Source organism: Spea bombifrons, chromosome 9 (genome assembly GCF_027358695.1).
Source record: "Spea bombifrons isolate aSpeBom1 chromosome 9, aSpeBom1.2.pri, whole genome shotgun sequence".
NCBI classification, from domain to species: Eukaryota; Metazoa; Chordata; class Amphibia; order Anura; family Pelobatidae; genus Spea; species Spea bombifrons.
In genome coordinates this window covers 11,918,107-11,941,012 of record NC_071095.1, presented here as the reverse complement: position 1 = coordinate 11,941,012, position 22,906 = coordinate 11,918,107, and the positions used below count along the sequence as shown (strand labels likewise).

General features: G+C 46.5%; 1 protein-coding gene and 1 long non-coding RNA gene across 5 annotated transcripts in view; one reads left to right on the top strand and one right to left on the bottom strand.

Moving 5' to 3' along the window:
* Window positions 1-22,906, bottom strand: part of FOXN3 (forkhead box N3) — a 70,806-nt gene that overhangs the window by 837 nt on the left and 47,063 nt on the right. For all 4 annotated transcript variants that reach the window (XM_053475351.1, XM_053475352.1, XM_053475350.1 and 1 more), the window contains exons 3-4: window positions 19,608-19,744; window positions 12,048-12,112 (exon numbers count right to left, since the gene is read on the bottom strand). In XM_053475351.1, coding sequence (XP_053331326.1) covers window positions 12,048-12,112; window positions 19,608-19,744 — 202 coding nt within the window. The remainder of the gene's footprint in view (window positions 1-12,047; window positions 12,113-19,607; window positions 19,745-22,906) is intronic.
* LOC128505059 (uncharacterized) lies at window positions 19,508-22,275 on the top strand. Its single transcript, XR_008355527.1, has 2 exons — window positions 19,508-19,564; window positions 22,240-22,275. It is a non-coding gene; the product is annotated as an uncharacterized LOC128505059 (long non-coding RNA).

Below are 22,906 nucleotides of genomic sequence, written 5' to 3'. Positions count from 1 at the left end.
ACTCCATAATCTCCTACTTGGCTGTAGCGATAACCCCGTTAATCTCCGTATTATCCTATGGAGATTGGTCGTCTAGCAACAGAATTTATACAATTCCTGGGTCTGCGCGACATCGCAGATACGTCATAATATTATAGCCGCGTATAGCCATCGGTCCAGCGTTACACCTTAACAGAAATCTAAAATATGAAACACTCCCATAAGATTTTATCGCCAGAGTTAAGCTACAGTAATGCAAGGAGGTTTTCATTTACTGGGAGGGTGGTAGATAAATGGAACAGCCTCCCAGCAGAAGTAGTAGAGGGTAATACAGTGAGGGGATTAAACATGCATGGGACAGACATACGGCTCCTGAATCTAAGACGAGACCAACGACTGATTAAGGTTTGAGTCTTTACAGCAGGAGAAACGGGCGATTAGATGGGGGCCGGATGGGGCCGATCTGCTGCAGGGTTCTGAGTTTCACAATCTGACCCTAAAATCAGTTCTGTAACCAAAAAAAATCCAGAGGACTGATTTACTACAGAGATTCAGTCATTTTTCTCAAGAAACGTTTATTCCTTCTGTTTCATATTTTGGACTTTTTTGGAATATTTTTGGTAATAAAGCCATGTTTTGGGGATTGTAAGCTGGACGATCCGCTCCTAACGGTCTTTCCCGGCAGCAACTTAAACATTTGGCTTTAAGTGAAATCTATTTGCCGCCCAAACGCGAGTCTCAGCCGTGTTTAAGCTAAACATGTTCGCGGGAATCATAATATTGAAACGCTTTTTGACAATTTTCATTTACGTGACAGATGCTGGTGAATAATTTACTAGCAGCGCGTCCCGATCCGCCACATCGTAACAATCCGGATCATAATTACAGCTTCCCGAGTGATTCCCCCAAAACAAAAGTATATTCTGTGCGGACCCGGCACCAGCGAGCCCCCGGTATCTCCGTGCAGACCCGGCACCGGCGAGCCCCCGGTATCTCTGTGCAGACCCGGCACCAGCGAGCCCCCGGGTATCTCTGTGCGGACCCGGCACCAGCGAGCCCCCGGGTATCTCTGTGCAGACCCGGCACCAGCGAGCCCCCGGGTATCTCTGTGCAGACCCGGCACCAGCGAGCCTCCGGTATCTCTGTGCAGACCCGGCACTAGCGAGCCCCCGGTATCTCCGTGCAGACCCGGTACCAGCGAGCCTCCGGTATCTCCGTGCAGACCCGGCACCAGCGAGCCCCCGGTATCTCTGTGCAGACCCGCCTCCGGTATCTCCGTGCAGACCCGGCACCGGCGAGCCCCCGGTATCTCCGTGCAGACCTGGCACCGGCGAGCCCCCGGTATCTCCGTGCAGACCCGGGACCGGCGAGCCCCCGGTATCTCCGTGCAGACCCGGCACCGGCGAGCCCCCGGTTATCTCCGTGCAGACCCGGCACCGGCGAGCCCCCGGTATCTGCGTGCGTACTGGGCACCGGCGAGCCCCGGGTATTTATTACGTGAGCGAGTAAAGCCAGGAGGACCATGGAAAGTATAAATCTGAATGGATCTGTTTATGGCAAAAAAGACTGAAAAAAGTGAAATGTCCAAAAGGCACAGACCACGTATTATATTATTGCATTATATTACATTGCATATTATTGTATTATTTATTATATTATGTATTATATTATTGCATATTATATTACTATATTATATTGTTGCATTATTTTATATTATTATATTGTTGCATTATTTTATATTATTATATTGTTGCATTATATTATATTATTTATTATATTATGTATTATATTATTGCATATTATATTACTATATTATATTGTTGCATTATTTTATATTATTATATCGTTGCATTATTTTATATTATTTTATATTATTATATATCAATGTAATGTATTATTACTTTATTATATATTATTATATTGTATTATATTATATTATTGTATGATATTATAATATTATTGTATTAAATATTATTATACATTATATTTTATGTTATGATATATCATTGTAATATATTATTACTGTATTATATATTTTATTATTACACTCTTGTACTGTATTATATTCTTGTATTGTATTATATTCTTGTATTGTATTATTATGTACATTATGTATCGATCTCCGGAGCTTTGTTTGGAGGTGAGTAAAGGAGATAGCGCGAGTCACCGTCTGCGAGGAGAGAAATTCCTGCTCTATGCTACGTCCCCGGAATTAAAAATGTACTTTACGTGAGAAGCGTGGGGGAGGGGTGGCCTGCAGCTTGGGAGTTTTTATTATAAAATACACCATATTCATTCTCAGAGAGACCGTACGCGGCATTTACTTGTGACGCTTGTAAGGTGTCTGTCTGCCTGTAACTGAATGCAGCGTAAGAAACATTGTTTCCTTCTCAGAAATAATTCGCATGAGATTTGGTCTCATTTAGATTTTCCTCGGGGAGCCCTTAATGGTCATGTGATGAATAATCGGGCAGCGATAGGTTGCTGCCGCAGAAACAGAGTTTGTGTTCTTATTAGGTGACTGATCCTAAAATCCGGCTCATTTTCTTGGCGTACTGTAGATTTCTATAAAATAGATTGCCTTTTACCTATTACTGTATTTTAAAAAAATAATAATTTAACCCTTTATGACCTGCTGGGAATAAGGTGTTGCTATTATTGTTATTTTTTTTTTTGTTCTTATTTAAGTAATAAGCATTTAAGTAACACCGGCGTATTCTGCAGATCCCTCACTAGATGTAATTCCCACAACGTCCTCTAGATGGCAGGAGCCGCCTGGGAGGCGATGCTGGGTGATAAGCCAAAGCCTGTGAGCTTACACTTCAATTCTGCACAAAAAGCCCGCGCCGGATAGTTACGAAACAAAAAAAACGCAGGTGATCTCACTCAATTTATTAAGAGAGGAAAAAAAACGCCAGAGTGAACGCCAGAGGGATAAAGAGACCGCAGCTTACCTGCAACCAAGTGTGAGTTGTGGGGTGGAATAAAAGTTAGGGAGTGAAATAATAAAATTCTTTAGTGAGAGACCAGGCGCCGTTATTCAGACAGCAGAAGTCGCCCCAAACGATGTCCCCGCCAACCATCCCGTGGAATGCCGGTGGTAAGTACTGCATATCCCAGTACTCTCAGCCAGCCAAGAGCCGCAGTCTCACAGACCGTCTACTCTTTCCGCGTCTCTAATAACCGCTCCGTGTTCTGCACTCGCATCCTCACAATAGAACGCTATTACTATTATTATTATTGTCCCAAATCGGTGATTTTTAACTATTTCATTGCTCCGGGCAGATTAAGACGTCCGTCCCGCCAGCGGGGGCTCCAGGAGACCCCCCCCCGCCAACCTCCGCCCCCCGCAGTCCGGCCTCAAAGGGTTCCAGTCTTCATTCAATGACCAAAAACTCAAACTATGGCGAAAAGGTCAAAGTCCTCGGTGTGAAGGATTAGCTTTTTAATTTTTCCCTTTTTGCCGGGGTTTTAGCCCAAAAGGGGGAATCAGCCTTTGCCGTCGTAGTTTGTCATTTTAGTGAATTTCCTTAACTACCAAAGAAGATTAGAGTAAAAAAACCCGTCCCTCCACTTTTATTTTTATGTAACGGCCCGAGATTTATTATTAATAAATGATTGTTTATTATGTATTGATTTATATATCGCCATCATATTCCGCAGCGCTGTACAATGTGTTATTATTTATATAGCGCCATCATATGCTGCAGCGCTGTACAACGGGTACTGGGTTATTTGAGGCCATCTTCCTCGGTTATCTAATTATCTCTATTTTTTGGGGCTCAGTTTACCGAGGGGGGGGGTCTGTCCCTTTAAATGCCGGCGCCGCCGGTCCCGCCACCCGATTGCGTTTCTGTCTGTTTCTGACAGATGGCAGGACGCGGAGACCGAGGAAAATCTAACCCATTATACATTTATCCCCTCCGCGCACGCAGAGGCTGCAGCCATGCTGCCATGGAAACCAGGGTCGCCACGGCGACGGTAAACATCCAAAACCGGCCACTGAATAAACTGAAAAGAACATCTGCCCCAGCCTGGCGTTCCATCTGCCCCGGGGGCGAAAAACTCTGCCGGCGGAGCGGAGGGGCCGCGTGACACACGGAGTCTGCCGATCGGATCCGACAAAGCGGATTAACGACGGACGAGGCTGTCGCTCGTCACCGCGTGCGCTAAATTACACGGCAAAATATTCCATTCACTGCCAAAAAAGTGCATTATTCATGCAAGAGACAGGAAAAGCGCTGCTTTACAACAGGTGAGACGGAGAAAGAGGATACAACAAAATACAAAAAATACAATATATATATTTCTGTTAGTTAATCCCGTGCGCACCCGCGCTCTATACCCAGCACCCAGGCATCCGCACTCTATACCCAGCGCACGCTATACACCCAGCATACACGCTCTATACCCAGCACCCACGCACCCGCACTCTATACCCAGCATACACGCTCTATACCCAGCACCCACGCACCCGCACTCTATACCCAGCATACACGCTCTATACCCAGCACCCACGCACCCGCGGTCTATACCCAGCATCCACACTCTATACCCAGCACCCGCGTGCGCTCCATACCCAGCACTCCATACTCCATACCCGCGTTCTATCGCGGTGTGAAATGCACCGGGGTCTTTGTTTTTGTATTTATTTTACGCGCCTGCCGCTGGTATGCCTTTACGCAGTAGTGTACAGCACCGTTAGAGTGTGCGGTCGATTATCTACGCTTTGGATAAAATAGGAAGTAGCGGTGAATCTCGGGGGCTCGATGGGCTTAAAATCTTTTTTCCCGTTTCCGCATCAGCGGCCGCCGAGCGCTTAATGGCCGCCGCGGAGCAGCCCGAGGACTCCGAGCCGACGACGCGCTTTGTGTCCGGAGTAATTCAGCAAACCGCCCGCCGACAGAAGACTAAAAGCCCCCCATCTGGCGGCTGCCGCCGGCCCTACTTTGTGTGTATTAAGCGCTCGGCACAGATACGGCTGCGTCCTGTGACGCTGCACCCCACGTCCGTGTTCCTGACCCCGTGCTCTAAGCGTGTTAGTGTCGCGTTGCTATGTATGTGCACTGCAGTGCTGGGTGCCGGCTGTTTGCACAAACACAATGACCTCTTCAGAACCCATCGCCCCGCGTCCGGATCGGCAATAAAACTACAAAAGGGGACGTTTGCCGTTCAGAAAGCGAGCGCCGCGTCAGAGACGGAAAGTCAACGGGAAACGAGAACGTCCCGCACTCCGCCACGCGGGGGTCCGGGTCGCTTTAATCTCCCGCTTTGTCCCCAAACACCCGAGGAGTCTTTCGGGAGTCTGAAACGCGGAGGGGTTAATGCGAGGACGCGATTACATCATCAGCGCTCGCATTTCACTCCGCAGCGAGCATTCCTTCCGCGCCGTATAATCCTGGCAGCCGCTCATCCCGCACAACAAAGCCAAAACCGCCGATGACATCACCGGCGACCCGTCTCGGTTATCTGGAGTCTCCCCTCAGCAAAAACAAACAGGCTCCTGTTACTGGCCCCCGGGGGCCACTTACTATGTACTTATTACTGCAATACAGGACGATCGCTGCGGCATAAAAAGAGTTAAGGCGAAACTATGCATTTAAAGCACCCGGTGAACCCCCAGTAGCCTCAGCCAGCCAGGCAGAAAAAGGCATAGAATACAAATATGTGATCCAGGAGAAGTGCGGAGGGAAGGAAAGAAGGGGTTAAAGCTTGCTGGTTCCACCATCTTTGGGGGTCATTAATCGGGGGGGGGGGCAATCAGCCTTCATGGTCCACGTGTGAAGCCTCTGGTCTGGCATTAACCCCTCGAACCTGTTTAACGAGCACCTGAAATATTTACCCCCCATCTCAGGTTGGATCTTCACAACAAGGAAACAAAGCGAGGATTAGGGAGGGGACCCATAATTACATGTAGTTGCCCCGCTGTCATGGCAACACAGCAGCAATAATCCTTCCTTCACTGGGAGTCGCCCCACTTTGACTATACATTGTACAGGGCCGGCTCGCTGATTTAACTATACATTATACCGGGGCCGGCTCGCTGATTTTCTCATTGCCCCCCCTATCCCCGAGTCCTGCACCAGTCAAACTTTTCCAAAATACGCAAAAACAACCTACCAACGCTGGAAAGCATTTCCAGAATTTCTAATTTTGGCAGAAATCGGCTCCGGTGTTGGAAATTTCTCCCAAATCCCAGCCGCACCGCGGTCCCGGTCCGTCCGTCCGTCTCCCGTCAATCCGCTCGCTAGTGCTTCCTGATCCCGAGGAGAGCTTTTACCGCTTCACCTCCGCCGAGATGTACATTTACAGAAAACCTTTTGTATTTGGGGTCGGGGCAGGTAACGGATTCTTCACATTTACCCCCCCGCTTCTCATTGTTCATTGTGAAAACCAACGTACTTTTTCCTGAAGCGTTTGAAATATTTACCGGCAACGAACAGAATGATAGAAACGTTCCAGAAAGAACGGGGAGCGAAAGGGAGCGGGGCGAACGCTTCATTTACATGAGCAACCGGCTCTGGCCGTCAAAGGGTTAAACACTCGAAAATCCTGAGAAACTCTCCTACTGAGTAAACAAGGGGTTAAACACCCGCGAATCCTGAGAAACGCTCCTACTGAGTAAACAATGGGTTAAACACCCATGAATCCTGAGAAACTCTCCTACTGAGTAAACAAAGGGTTAATGCGGTGAACGGACACGTGAAGCCGCAGTTTGGGCCAGACGCCGCATGCCTTCGCCATTACAGAATATTTTCCCCGTGGCCATTTGCTGCGAGGATTTATCACATGGAGCCCCGACACCGTAACACTGCGATAACAGCTCGCGGGGAGGAAAAACACGCCTCGGGTAACAACCGCCTGTAATTCTTCTTTGAGGGTTTTTGAGAACACCTTGTGCCGAGTACTCGCTCCCCCGAGTTACGTAACCTTTTATGGAGTTAACGCTGCGAGTATAAGAACGGTGCGTCAGTAAAACACGCCGAGGAAGGGGAGGAAACACAAACTTTATTCAATCATTCTATTACTCCGTCCATATCCCGTCCAGCTGGGTTACTGGAGGGGCCGGAGGGCTCCATGTGGCTTTATCGGAAGGGCCCGGGAGCCACACGTCTTATAAACCACTGATTTCTGCAGTAAGATCCTTGGAAATACAATGTAGTTACATATAACACATATAATAGTTACATATAACACATAACAATAGTTACATATTATACATGTAATACACATAACAGTTACATATAATACAACACATATAATAGTTACATAAAACACATAACAGTTACATGTAATAGTTACATATTATACATGTAATACATATAACAGTTACATATAATATAACACATAATAGTTACATGTAATAGTTACATATTATACAACACACATAATAGTTACATATAACACAACATAATATTTACATATAACACAATAGTTACATACAATACATATAATAGTTACATATAACATAATATTTACATATAACATGTATAATAGTTACATATAATACATATAATAGTTACATATAACATAATATTTACATATAATACATATAATAGTTACATATAATACATATAATGGTTACATATAACACATAATAGTTACATATAACATAATATTTACATATAACACGTATAATAGTTACATATAACACATATAGCAGTTACAGGTAATTGTTACATATAGCACATGACAGTTACATATTATACATGTAATGGTTACATATAAGTTACATATTATGTTATTATTAAAGGAGTTAACGACGAAGGCTACATGAAGCCGTGTTTTGTGGAACGTGTCGGTGCAATGGCCCGCAGCACGCCAGGAACCCGGGATCGGTAGAAGGGCTGGAGGTTTTGGAGCCCTGCGCCGTTACATTTGTATGTTCCCATCTCGTCAGGCGTTATAATCCATGTTGGTGCGGCAGGAATACAGGGCGGCGCGTGTCTTCTGTGTTCTTGGGACCGGCAGCAGCCTGTGGCAGAGCCAGCATTATCTGAACAGTTTCTCTCTATTCATCCTCCTTCACCCTTACAATGGCCGCCCGGACCAATCAGCCACAGCCAGCAACTTCACAATAGAAGCGAGTTAACTTAATGGGGAGGAATAATCCTGCAGATCCTGGAGTTCACTCAAGGCGTGGCCTCCTCGAATCTCCGTGCCCCGTGGTCCCTTCACATTTTCCTGGATGCCGAATGCCCCCCCCCCCGCATGCTATATTCCATGCAGGAGATCTGCTCAGCGGAATATATGACTTATTTACCACCAGCCGGAAAGCGTTCCCATTGATTTCAGTGAGAGCCGATTGGCTGCAGCAAATAAAATCTACAAATCATTTTACTTGTTTTAAGCTTAAGAAGAAAAAGAATAAAAACAAATGGAGAAGGATAAAAACAGAGACTAAAATCAGATAAATTATAGTATATACTTGATGTAAATTTGAATATATTACCATATTATTATTATTCAATTAAATATTAATATACAAATAGTATTACTATTATATTATTCAAGTAAATATTGCTAACTATATATTTTCACTATTATATTAAATATTGATAAATATATATTTACGATTATATTAAATTAAATATTGATAAATATATACTATTATATTTTATTATTCAAATATTGATAAATATTATTATTATATTATTATTACATTAAATATTGTATGTATATATATAATATTTTTTATTATTAGAATTTTTTCCATGGAAAAACCGACCGACCGGCCTGTAACTAAAAGCACAAAAATAATAATAAAAGTAAATCGCACCCCCACCCAAAGCGCATTTGCAAACATGCTTTGTCCGCGCCGCATTAAGCCATTATGTGCCGGGTCACGTCTCCCATAGAAGATCGGTGCGCGGGCGCACGGAGAGAAGAAGCCTGCGAGGGATCCGCGATCTCGCAATCTGCTCGCCCAGCTTGGGACAGAAATGTAAGAACGTTCAGCGATCTTCACGGGCCGAGCGCTGATCGCTTGTGACAAGAAGCATTTGTACGGGCGGACTTTCTGAAAGCAGAGCTGTATTCCTTTGTGTGAAGGAATGAAGAATGGGGAGGAAAAAAAAAAAAAAAAAAAAGCTTCTTTCATTGTGTTCTGCCAAGCAAAAAACTCCTGTGTCCGCCTTCCACCGCTCTCCTGCTAATGGAAATAACATTAGGGGCCGCGCCGGAGCGGAATCGGGGCCCTGGCACGGACAGCGCGCTTCACACAAGCCTCCGGTGGTCTTTTTACACGCGTGTAGCGGCCCCGGGTCTGAGGCAGGTAACACAGTACAGTGTAACACGCTGGATACATCTTGTGAAGAAGTTAATAATTACGGTTACCTGCGCAGTTTGATAAAGGGCCGTCTGGCCCTGCTGTGAGAACAAGATATATATAAATGTTATATATGTTTATTTACCCCTATTGGGGTAGTTGGAGTTGCCCCAGAGACGGCCTCTGATCCTGTAAAACGCGCGGGCACCGGGTTCTGGCAAAAAAAAAGACGTGCAACGTAATATTATCAACTTCTACTTTACTGAGACTTTACCACCTTTACTGAGAGGGTGGTAGATAAGTGGAACAGCCTCCCCGCAGAAGTGGTAGAGGTAATACAGTGAGGGTATTAAACATGCATGGGATAGACATACGGCTCCTGAATCTAAGACGAGACCAACGACTGATTAAGGTTTGAGTCTTTACAGCAGGAGAAACGGGTGACTAGACGGGGGCCGGATGGGGCCGATCTGCCGGCGGGTTCTGAGGCTCTATGTAATCAGATGAGCCCAGAGCAAAATATAATTAAAAGGGTGTTTTACGACAGAAGCACTGAAAGTCACGAACGCGCTTTACTCCGGAGTAACCAACAGGAACAAATAAATTACTATTCTCAACAAAAAGACCCCGTCCCGGCTTTAACTCTTTAGGGGGAGGAGAATAAACTGTAAAGTTCCAGGAATATCGGAGTATTTAATGTTCTATCTGGCAGAGGAAGGGTTACTCGGCCCTCCCATCTATTTGCTGGGGCCGCAGATAATGTGATGCATCCACACCTAGCAGCCGCGCATTTCGCCCTGTAATTTGCGGCCACACCTTTGCGTTGCCGGGGTAACCGAGCTGCGACACCAAGCTTCACCCTGTTTGGTTAGAAGGCAGGGTTTGTGTGCCGTGTCCCCGTCCTGCGCATGCAGCCCTTTGTTCCATGCGGGACAGACCCAGAATCCTTTGCGGGGCCCGGGTGGTGCAAACACCAACCAGGAGCCGGGTTCACGGAGAGAACAGGAAACCCCCCCCCCCGGCGGGTTCCGCTGCAAGCTCGAGAACGTCACGCGTTACGCAACTAATGCATGGAATGCGTGGGATATGAGCGCAGAGGCCACGAGAGCGCAGAGGCCACGAGAGCGCAGAGGCCACGAGAGCGCAGAGGCCACGAGAGCGCAGAGGCCACGAGCGGCTCTCACCAGGTTTACTTCTAACTAAACGCGAGCGAGGACTGCGAGGAGATGCATTACGGTTATTTGTATAGCGCCAACATATTCCGCAGCGCTGTTACCATAGGGGGCCAGGAAAAGCATCGTAATATGTATCGATACAGACGGAGAAGAGGAGCTTGCAATCTATCTATCTATCTTATTATAGATATATATTCATTCTGGAGCCTCTCAGTAAAGTAACTTCCTCCCATTGTGTTAATGCCCAATATTTTGGCTTTTAACCCCCCTCGTGCTGACTGGTGGCCCAGGATACAAGTTTTTATTATTATTATTATATTATTATTATTATTTATTTCCGCTTTCATTCTTTTCTGCTGCTCCTCTTAGCCGTTCTCGTTGCAGTTTTCCCCACGGCTCGTCGGGATTAAGTTGCGTAACATAACTTTTCCGTTCATAAACTTTTTGTTTTGTTTTGTTATTTTTTTTGGAACCTAAAACTGTTGTTTCTACGGCTGCGTTTTATGAGGAAATTCCCATTCCTGGGAAGCTACAGACGCTTCGTCACAACGTGAAATCACGGTGAAAGAAAATTATTAGAAAAAGTTCTTGGAGCGGCTCCGAAATAAAATATCACTTTTTAAAAATAATAATAACCAAATCACGTAAAAACGAATAATTTCCACGGCCGCGCGGCGACAAAATGAACAATCCTAATTCAACATCCGGACACACCGACGAGCCGCAGATTTCAGGAAGCAGAAACCTTTGGCACAAATATTCACAGCTCACCACGTTTCCACGGAAACCCGAGGCTGTGGGCGGAGTTATGCAAATATCAGAGAGAGAGAGGAGAAGAAAAAAAAGTCTCGCAGCGTTACTTAGCGTGTTACGGCGCGGCGGATCATGGCTTTTCATGTCAAACTGAGGTCAGGGATCACGCGGCGTAGGGCGGCGTGTACACGGACCGGCAGTTATATGTCAGGGGCGGGATTTTGGGGAAACAAACCAGTTTTTTCTCAACAAAAGAACCCAAAAGAGATTAGAGACTCAAAGGTAATTCCGCCAGACAATTCTATACGATTAATTATATGTGACAGAGAGCTGCTGTTTCTGAAACGTATCGGAGACAAATATTTGCTACGAGAAGCCGCCAACGACAACAACAGAAAAGAAAAAACACACGATGCTGCAACAATCTGCCGCTCGGCGGCTTCGCCGACGATTTCTTGCCAAAACACGGCAGCGACCGTCTCCAGACGTTTTAACCCTTGGCAATGTATTGCCTCACCTCTGGCATGCATATGGTTAATCCTGCAGCGTTGCCGCGGAGGAGGGGGCTGACCAGGTCTAGTTGCCGTAAGGACCAGTGACATGCCGATACCCGCATCCTCCTGTCTGATTGGCCGAGACGCCAGGGTGAAATAACTCGCCAAACGACAGCATTTTGGGGCATTTTTAGCTTTAACACCCTTGATCTCTTTAGTCAAGAGTACTTAACCCTCTCCTGTACTGAGGGGGGGGGAGAAGAACAGCTTTAACCCCTCCATGTCCGCTAAGAGAGCAGAGTAATGCAGTGACAGCAAACCCCAAATCCCCGGTAAAGCAGCTTGATCGCTGAATGCGGCCCCCGAGCCGAGACTTACCTTGGAGAAGGGCCCCATTCTTCTTGAAAAAGGTGCTTCCCGTCCAAAGGGGAGGGACAGATGTGCTGCAAATAAAAAAGAGAGAAAAACAAAGAGTTAAACGGGAATCCCAATATAAAGAGACCGGAAAGCCGGACCGGCTCTGGAGATGCCTGTGAGAGCCAAACGCGTTGGGATTTCTCTAGCGGTTTAAAGCACATTTCAGAGAGACGTTAAATTCAATAAGGTGGGGGGGGGAAGACCCTTTAATTCTCCGTACGTTTTGCTGTATGTCGGCTGGTTGGAAAGTCGTCAGAGGTTATTACGCGCGCTAATAACGTTAATTAAAGATAATTAGTAGTTAGAAACGTGAGGCGCGCTGCCCGGGTTCATCGATTCCCACATTACGGCGCCTTCCAATAAAGTGTTAAATAAAACGTTACGACCAGAATAACAAAGTAACCAAAGGATTCTTAAAGATTCCGGCCGCCAAGTCATCGAGTAGGAGGGTCCTTCACGGCGAAGCCCCCGGCTCACGATGCCAGCCGACCCCACCTGGGGGTCCAAGGAGAATGACCCCAAACCCCCCCACTTTAACCTATTGGCCCCCGTCACAGAGCACAATGGGCCTCAAAACTCAATAGCGCAGCGCTACGGAATATGCTGGCGCTATAGAAATAATAATGCAGCGTAATCAAAGTTAGATTAACCCTGCAAGAGGATCATAGGGATTACAGTCATTTTTTTAGCTAAATCCAGTTTAACGTCTCAATATAGTAACCAAAAACCCGATAAATGCTATATTTTGTATTTAAAACATTTTTTTTTTTTACATAAAACCCAATTTTTCCCTGCGATGTGTTTTTGGCTCCGGGGTTACGGTGCGTTTGTTTGATGAATGAGTTTGGGGATGTAAGCCGGCGGCAGGTAACGGCTGTTTCAATCTCACCGATTTGGCCGCTGCTTTAATCTCCAACAGAATTTAAATTTAAATTATTCTTATTTATTTATTTTTAGAGTGCCTGACCTACTAAGTGCAGCGAAGACGCATCCGGGCGTAGAATTTCTGGGCGCCGGATCCCCCGCAGGCGAAGCCTCGCGATCTAAAAGCTTTTTTTGCTCGACGTGTTTCCTAACGAGGCCATTTAAACAAACGCTGTGATTAACGAGAGCGTCTCGTCGCACGACACGGATGTCCCCGACGGAAAGTCTTTGTGGGGGGGGGTGTAAGTTACTGAGGCATCGCAGCTCCCGGCCCCCTTAATCCAAGTGTAATATTTTTGGGCTCCACACCTTGTACAACAAAGGGCCACATTTGCCATTCTTGGATTACATTGAGGAAGGATTACTTTACCAAGTGGGTGGTAGATAAGTGGAACAGCCTCCCAGCAGAGGTGGTAGAGGGTAATACAGTGAGGGGCTTAAACATGCATGGGATAGACATACGGCTCCAACGAGACCAACGACTGATTAAGGTTTCAGTCTTTACTGCAGGAGAAACGGGCGACTAGACGGGGGCCGCTGGGGGCCGATCTGCCGGCAGGTTCTGGGTTTCTATGTAATCACCGATTGTTTTTCTGAGCTGCTGATAGGTCATATCCGGTGTATTTAACCCTCTTTAATTGGGCTGTAAAAAGAAATCACACATTTAATGTTGACTCCGTCAGGTTGCTCGCCCGGCACGGCTACAAAGAATCACTGGAAAGCCCGAGGTATCACCTGCCGGTGGTGGAGCGGTTACAGTCTGCCGGCGGCGGCGCGGTTACAGTCTGCCGGCGGCGGCGCGGTTACAGTCTGCCGGCGGCGGCGCGGTTACAGTCTGCCGGTGGCTGTGCGGTTACAGTGGCTTAACCCTGCAAGCGCTGGACAGGGCGTAAATCATGAAAAATTCTGCTCACACCTAACCTCGCAGGGTTAAAGGTGGCAAACACGCCAATTATCGGTAGCTTAGCGACGGCAAACAAATACCTGCCCTGGAATTGAGAAATGTGCCCCGGGCTCACCGTGCCCCAGGAAGGCCGTCTATTACCGGACGGGGCTAAAGAATTTCCCCCCGGGGGGATCAGACGGTATCGGGAACGATCTAAAGAGACCCCGGGTTCTGGCGAGGAGACGCGGGCCGGACTATTTCTCTGAAAACGGGGGAAAAAATAATGTTTCAGGTCAAATGTGTTTATTAATAACACTGTAATGGTTTGTTTTGATAGCAGGTTTCCTTGGAAACCGATTCTTGCACGCTTTTCAGGCCCGTTTGCGTAACATTTCGAGTCTTTTGTCCGGAGGCTTATCTTAATTCTTAAGAAATATCCTCGAGAAGATACGATTTGTCTCCTTTTCAACATTTTTCAGACAGGAAGCAGAAACAGATCGCGAGATCGTTTACCAAACAAACAAAAAGTAACAATCTCATCGCGTGCTTTCGCTGTGTTCTTTTAACCCGATTAATGATAAATTATGGGTTTTTGTTTTCTTCTAAGGAATCTGTTGGTCGGGGGGGACGTGGATTTTTCTGTCACCCACTCTTTGAGCGCACAATGGAAGTCCTGAGGGAGACGCGCTCGCCGCAAGCAACAAAGTATTTACTGAGAACGCAAGTAAGAACACGCCGACGTCTGAACAGAGAAACACGTTACGCGAGATTACAAACTTTATCACGCACTGGAATTCTGATTGGGAATATTTACTGAGAAGATAAGTGGAACAGCCTCCCAGCAGAAGTGGTAGAGGGTAATACAGTGAGGGTATTAAACATGCGCGGGACAGACATACGGCTCCTGAATCTAAGACGAGACCAACGACTGATTAAGGTTCGAGTCTTTACAGCAGGAGAAACGGGCGACTAGACGGGGGCCGGATGGGGCCGATCTGCCGGCGGGTTCTGCTTAATAAAATGTGGCCCCCACAACCCAAACGTTAACGTGCGGGAAGCTGGATGTGCGCATGCGCGCTCACTGCGGACGCCGCATATTAAGGAGAGACTGGGCTGGTTTCCCGGGCAGGACGGAATGTATGGGGACGGAGCGGCGGCGGCCTTGCCAGGGCTCCCAGAATCCCCCGTTTGGCGGCGGCGCGGGGCTGCCAGGCACCGATTGGTGTGGGAGCCGCTGTTTGTGCTGTTCAGACACATGTTCTGTATTATGTTACAGTCATGGTATGCATCGCCATGGAGACCGGCAACTCTGCCATACCAAGGAAGTGATCCTGATTAACCCCCTCCCTACCCCACTCAGGGGGAAAACAAATCGCCGGCCCTTTCTTCCACCGCATCCGCACACCTTCCTGCGCGGCATTAACCCCCTCACTGCTGGACGTGGCAGCACCCAGCCGGATGCGTTTTCTGTAATCATTGTGTTCTCAGCAGAGGCCGCGACGGAATATTTTACCCGCGACGCTGAGAATCGCCTGCTTCCTTTCTCTAATCCATTTATCTGAAATGATTACAGAACTCGCAACCTGCTTAACGCACCTCGAAAACTACCAAAAACAGCCCGGGCTCGCCCCACGCGCCCTCATAATAATAATAAAAAAAATAATAATAATAATAAATAAATAATATAATAATAAAATAAATATAATATATAATAAATATAAATAATAAAAAAACAACAATTATCAGCCAGGGACCCTCAGGCCACACCGACCGTCCCAGGGGGCACTCATAAGAAAAATCCCCAAATCCTTGGCTTCTGTACCGGATTAGTCCAGAAATAGAGCCCTGTCCGCTGTATCTGCCGCGTGGAAGTTTAATTGCCCCGCTTTATTACCCCAGTGGGCATTTCCCGACCACAGCCACCAACGGCCTCGAGTTTTGCTTTCCCGTCTGAACATCGGCAGGTTTGCTTGTGACTCGGCCCTTGCTAAATAACGGCCAATATTTACACGAGAGACCTGAGAGCGTTCGAGACGGAAACAAAGAATGTGGCGATAAAACGAGCGTAAAAAGAGCAAAACGAAACAAAATCTCAACTTCTGCCCAAAATATACAGACGCAAAAACCAACAGGGGGTCTCTGGATTTACTTGGCCCAATGTACAAAAACGGAAAGCTATATAAGCTTTTGGGATCTCAGCGGTCTCTTCTTCAGATGCATTTGATTCCATCTGGAAAAGAGACCTCTGAGGTGTCAACTTCAACAAAAGACTCTTTCTCCTGGGCTAAGGCGGCTTCATCCAGGTTTCTGCTCAAGTCACGAGAGAGAGAGAGAGAGAGAGAGAGAGAGAGAGAGACCGCTCCCCGGTGCTTATTATATCCTGAATGCAATCTGAATGCGGGCTACTGCTATATCGCCGACAGAGCTGGAGCGTCGCTAATTAACCCTATAACAACCACATTAAACACAGGAATAAATGTATTACTAAAGTATCTTAAGGAGGACAAGAGACCGGAATCTAACACTAGAGGGTCCGAGGCTGAGATGGAACGGAAGGACGTTTTACTTTGCTGAGAGGGTGGTAGATAAGTGGAGCAGCCTCCCAGCAGAAGTGGTGACTGATCTAGTGCAGTGATTGATAAGAAGGATTTTATTGATTTCACTATAATTTACACTATATTTTTTATTAAATAAGTTAAAAACTAAAAGTTAGTGAGCGTGAGGTCAGCGTTCGGAGGAAGCCGCGGGGCATCGATCCGGCTCCGGGAATCGCTGCATTCCACGCCGAACAAAGCAAGGAGCTTTCTAATTCCGTAATCTCGTTTCCGATCCTTTCGCCCGTCGCCCGTCCTTTTAGCCCAGAAATTGCAATCCTCTTTCAGTAATCGGCGGACTAATTGCTGCCGGCGAGCAGGAGCCCCCGCGGCGCCCGTTCCTCCGCGGTTTATGCCAAAGGAAAGGCTGCGTGCGGACGGTGCGGGGGCTCCCAACAGCCGGGGAAATATAATAATAATAATAATAATAAATAATAATTATAATGGAAATAATAATAATAATACTATAATAATAATCCTAATAATGATAATAAAGCCATTCGCTGGCGGCTCCAGCGCGCTACACGTTTAACCCCTTCTTTCACAGACTGCCAAATCTTCATTAACATTCCCGGGTCTCAAACGCAACGCGCAAAGATCTCCGTCTGTCGCCTGCCAGGGAGTCCAACCCGACGCGGAGAGAGGGGGGGGGCTTTCCAACATCTGGACTCTTTTTTTGGAAATGTCCGCTGCTTTTGTGTTTTTTTTACCCAAAATGTATTTGGAGCTAAAACACTCATTGCTTGTGAATGTTGACATTTTTTAACGGGGGCCAAAGGGAAAGATGGCAGATCCGGTAATAAACCTGCTGACCGGGGATATAAGCGGCGCTGTCCAAGAAGAGCCGCAGCAGCTGAGAAGTAGCGGGGTACAGGGGGTTAAAGAGACCGCTTACGACGTGCGTTGGTGGGAATGGAGATACTCAGACTATGTTGGGAACAAGGACAGAGCAGACGAGAAATCTTAGGGGCAGACCTGGCCTGGCGGTCCGGCGGGCTGCGGATGAGAGATTTAGGACGTACAGAATCCTGTCCGCGCTCGGGGGGGGGGGGCAGGGTCTGGGGGCTTGGAGGGGGGGGCTGCACGCTCGTTGGGGGGGGATGCGCGACCGGCTGCGTCTGCTGATTCTTCAATAAAATAACAGCTATTTGTACTTTGTGCTTCAACATCTCGGTGACAAGCGGGGAGATAAAGTCCCATCGCAAGAAAACCTGGGAGCTCTCCCGGGCCGGGATACAGCCAGCCTTATTCCACCCCGATGGTGCATTCATCCCCAAGAAATATTCCCTCAGCCCCCCCCAGCATGGAAATTTCGAACGCAATTCCCTGACATCTAAATTATTTCATATGATAATTAAGTCTCAGGAAATCATGTTCTTCTTTCAGCATTAAAGGGGTTAAAGCTGAATGGTTTGGGGTTTTTAACTCATGAGCTGCCAGCCGCCGGTTTGTCTAAATAACGCTCAAAGAATAAGTCGAGTTCTGTCTCGGATAGAATGAACCCCCCAGGACTCGCGTTCCTCTCACACTCTCTCCGTCTCTCTGGAGTCCTGCACCGGTTACAGAACACTCCATGCGATAAAACCTCTGCCCCGTTATTGTGGCTTTCCCATGACTTTTTCATTAACGAACGCCGGCCTGATGAGTCCTCCTGACCTCGGGCTGTCATCTCCCATAATTCCTGCTGATTTTTATGAAAACGGACGGCAGCCGGTACCGCGTCACCCGAGAAAACAGAAAAAAAGAGAAAGAGACGCGTCTCGCAGCCAACTGTACTCCCTATATGGGGTTATTTGTTGCCATGGTAACCACGTAGTTATACGTGCTAATGGCCTGTCCTTTTGCCAGGCAACTAACAGCCCCGTGATGCAACTGCACCTGTCTCAGCTATGCGTTACCATGACGACACTCCAGTTGCCATGGTTCCCATCACGCTAATCGCCTTCCAAGGGCAGACTTACAGCCGTCTCCCCCCCTTAAGCCAAGCTGTTCATTCCCATCTCGCCCGGCGGATTGATCGCCTGGACATGTGATGGAATCTCAGCCGCAGGAAAACGCAATTCAAACGATCTGTGGGGAGAAAAAACACGCGCGGCGCTCTATCCGGCAGAATAAAAATAACAGCGCAGCATAATTTACCCTAAAAATATATTCTTATGAGCACCCGGTGCCGCGGCATGCACCCTTTCACTGCTGGGCACCGCACAACCGGCACTAACGGGGCGAGAATAAAGGCGGCCGGTTATAGAGATCATACTTTGTAACAGATGGGTGATTTTTTATTTAAATATTCTCGGTAATAAAGGCCAGCCGGACTGCACAGGATTGCAGGGCTATTTCAGCACAAATCTACACCAGCTCTGCTCCGAGTCCTGCACCAGTTCTCAAACATAAAAACACAAGGAATAGGCAAGAGAAGTCTTTAAACACAGAAAATGCAAGAATAATTAATTATTATCTTAAAGCGGACAAGAGAGCGGAATCTAACACTAGAGGGTCAGAGGCTGAGATGGGATGGAAGGAAGTTTTACTTTACTGAGAGGGTGGTGGGTAAGTGGGACAGCCTCCCAGCAGAAGTGGTAGAGGGTCATACAGTGAGGGTATTAAACATGCATGGGATAGACATACGGCTCCTGAATCTAAGACGAGACCGACGACTGATTAAGGTTTGAGTTTTTATAGCAGAAGACAGGGGCCGGATGGGGCCGGTCTGCCGGCAGGTTCTAGGTTTCTTCTACTACCTCTTCAGGCCTCGGTGTAAGGCTCGGTGTAAGGCTCGGTGTTATCGCGCTTCAGCAGGGTTCACAAACATTAAACGAGCTGACGTTTCCGTTGTGAAGACAAAGGATCCAGTAAACAGAACGGACTGAGCCGCCGGAACAGGTTTAACCGCCGGAGAGTCGCTTACATGGAAACGCTGAACACAAACCTCCCAGCTCTCCCAGTTAAGGACGCGTGAACACTAAGGTCTCGCACGCTACCCTCGCGGCAGGGGGTCCCGGAACACGCCGCGGAACGCGCCGGGCCCATGCGCTGGGTTTCCTGTATATATCGCGTATCGGAGCGCTCGGAAGGTAAGCTGCCCGCGCCCGGCGGGTATGAAAGCCGTCGTCTTACCTTTGATATGCCTGAGGAGAGGTGGGGGGGGTGTTGAATACGTGGGAATACGGGTGGTAGGGAGTCTTTTTCAGGGCTTGGATCAGGTTCTGTCTGTATTCCGGGTCTATACACCAGAGCGATCCTTTTCCAATACTCTGCAAGTAAAAGGGAAGAGCCATTAAAGAGCTGGCAGCATCACGGTAACACTCAGCTACAATATTTCCACCGTTACACGCGTGTAACATGCGCGGCCCAGCCCTGGCACCCAAAAAGCCTTTCTGAACGTTAGCGACGCCGACCGCGGCAAAAGGAGCAAGCGGCTGCCATCCGTACCGCGATTCTTTCACAAAGAACATTCCGTGGCTAAACTGGGTTAGATTGTTGGAAAGTCCGGGGTTCTCGGGGTGTGAGAGCGATAAGTTGGGGGTTTTCGGGGGCGCTGATCGAGTAATCGGGTAATTGATGGGTGATTGACAGCTTCGGGGGTGATTTATAAAAGGGTCCCATGATATCTGCAATGCTTGCGACACCTTTATAAATCACCCCAAACACACACCTCTAAAACAGATCGGCATGAGCTGAAGGGGTTAAGTTTTCCTCTTAATAATAATATATTAGTAGTAATAATAAAAATATTAGAAATACTAATATAATAACATATTATTAAATAATAATATATTAGAAATAATATTAGGAATAATAATAATAAATAATATTAGAAATATTAATAATATATTAGAAATAATAATAATATAATATATTAGAAATAATAATATATTAGAAATAATAATAATACATAATATTAGAAATAATAATATATTAGAAATAATAATAAAATATTAGAAATAATAATATAATATATTAGAAATAATATTAATATATTAGAAATAATAATAATAATACATAATATTAGAAATAATAATAATATATTAGAAATAATAATAATAATAATACATAATACCGTATTAGAAATAATAATATATTAGAAATAATAATAATAATACATAATATTAAATTAGAAATAATAATATAATATATTAGAAATAATAATAATAATAATAATATATAATATTAGAAATAATAATATTAAACTAGAAATAATAGTTTTCATTTGGTTTTCATGTGAACGCTGCGGATGAATCTCCGTATTACATCTGCGTATATCATCAATATCATCTGACAAACCCCCGGCATCATGGACGGCGGCTCCAGTCCTTCTCCTGCCTCCCGGGGATTATGTACCAGAACCACGAAAATGCATCTCTATGACCCCAAAAAAAATCCAATCACCTTATTGATCAGTCGGCCGCGGCACGCGCCAAGTGACCCCGAGGACAGGAGTCACTCAGATAAGGGATTTCCAAAATATTTGCATTCTTATCACTAAATAGCAGATTAACGGACTTCAGACCTTTTATTTCTGTCTGTAAAAAGACCCCGGATTCCCGGACAATTTATACTTTCAGAATACCAAAAAACTTTTAAAATCCCCTGATGCCCCCCCCCGATGCCCCTCTTTTCTAGGAGGTCAGAATGTTTGCTGGGTATGAGGGGATCGCAGGGTTCTACGGCCCTAAAAGCCCCGATAATGTGTATAGAAACAGCAGGAAACGGCTTTATAAATTAAACGGGGGAAATAAACCCCATTATTCTTCTTCTAAAAGCCCCACTGAGTTACACAAATACCCCGCAGTGGGGTCCAAAGTCACATAAAAAGTCTGGGTAAAGCCCCACCCCTTCCCGCCTCTAGCCACACCCCCAAAGCAAAAGCACCCCTATTGATACGTTGGACAGTATTTTATGACTTTAAACATCAAATTCTTGAGAGTGGTGGCTGAGAGTGATGGGGATTGCAATCTGATACTTCAAGCCATCAGCGCTTTACACATTGACATTTTTAGAAATATTTACCAAAATCGTAACAAAATATGAAAAAATAAAATGCGGGGGGTCTACAGCACCTCCAACGGGACGAGGGGGGGTCTAGATTACATCTGTCTCCAAGGCAACGAGTGACTAAGGAGCAGATAAAGCGCGGCTGATCTCGGCGCAGGAAACAATGTTTCCTCCGAGCAGCCGACTCTATAATCTCCTCGCGTGTTTGTGGCGGGACGCGTTTCGCGATCGTTACATGGTGACGAGCGCCGAGTACACGGGGGGCTTCAGCGCACAGAACCTCGCAGACCCTCAACGCCAAATTCTGGAAGAGAATCGCGGAGATCCTGATCCGCTTATGGAGTATAGAAAAAGGGGGTCCTCTTGTGTTCCAAATATAAACTATTTGGGGGGAAGAATCAGAGCTTTTTTACGCGTTAGGGGTTCGTGTTGAGGCTACGGCGTCCCTTTAAGGCAGAACGGGTTTTATTCCCCAAATCGCTAGTGAGCTGTCGCACGGTTCCTGCGATTGGCTCATCTATCAGAGGAACGATCCTGCGCGGCTCCTAAATGTCAAACGCGATTCTCCGCCAGAGACCGCTCCATATAAGAAAATCCCCCAACGCTCTGCGGGGCGTCCAAGCGACTTCTAAAAATACCCCCCGTTAAATTCCACAACCAAACACAACAACACATCGGAGCCCGCCGGCCGCATCCGCATTTCCACAATTAATTAAAAGCCGACTTTTTTTATTATTATTTTTTTTTTATTTAGGAAAACAAACACATTTCCCAAAGAAAAACATAAAAACATTTAGAAAAATACTGAAATGCTGCTCACCCGTTTACAGCGACTTTCTAAAATCCGGAGGACCAAAGGCCTGTCCTCAATCGCCCCGCTCAACATCTCAGCTAAAACCCGACTGGAGAGCAGCCGCTGCCGACCCACAACAGAGGTTACTGTATACAGCGCTGGGGGGTTATATTACTGTATACAGTGCTGGGGATTATATTACTGTATACAGCGCTGGGGGGTTATATTACTGTATACAGCGCTGGGGGTTATATTACTGTATACAGCGCTGGGGGTTATATTACTGTATACAGCGCTGGGGGGTTATATTACTGTATACAGCGCTGGGGGTTATATTACTGTATACAGCGCTGGGGGTTATATTACTGTATACAGCGCTGGAGGGTTATATTACTGTATACAGCGCTGGGGGTTATATTACTGTATACAGCGCTGGGGGGTTATCTTACTGTATACAGCGCTGGGGGTTATATTACTGTATACAGCGCTGGGGGGTTATATTACTGTATACAGCGCTGGGGGTTATATTACTGTATACAGCGCTGGGGGTTATATTACTGTATACAGCGCTGGGGGTTATATTACTGTATACAGCGCTGGGGTTATATTACTGCATACAGCGCTGGGG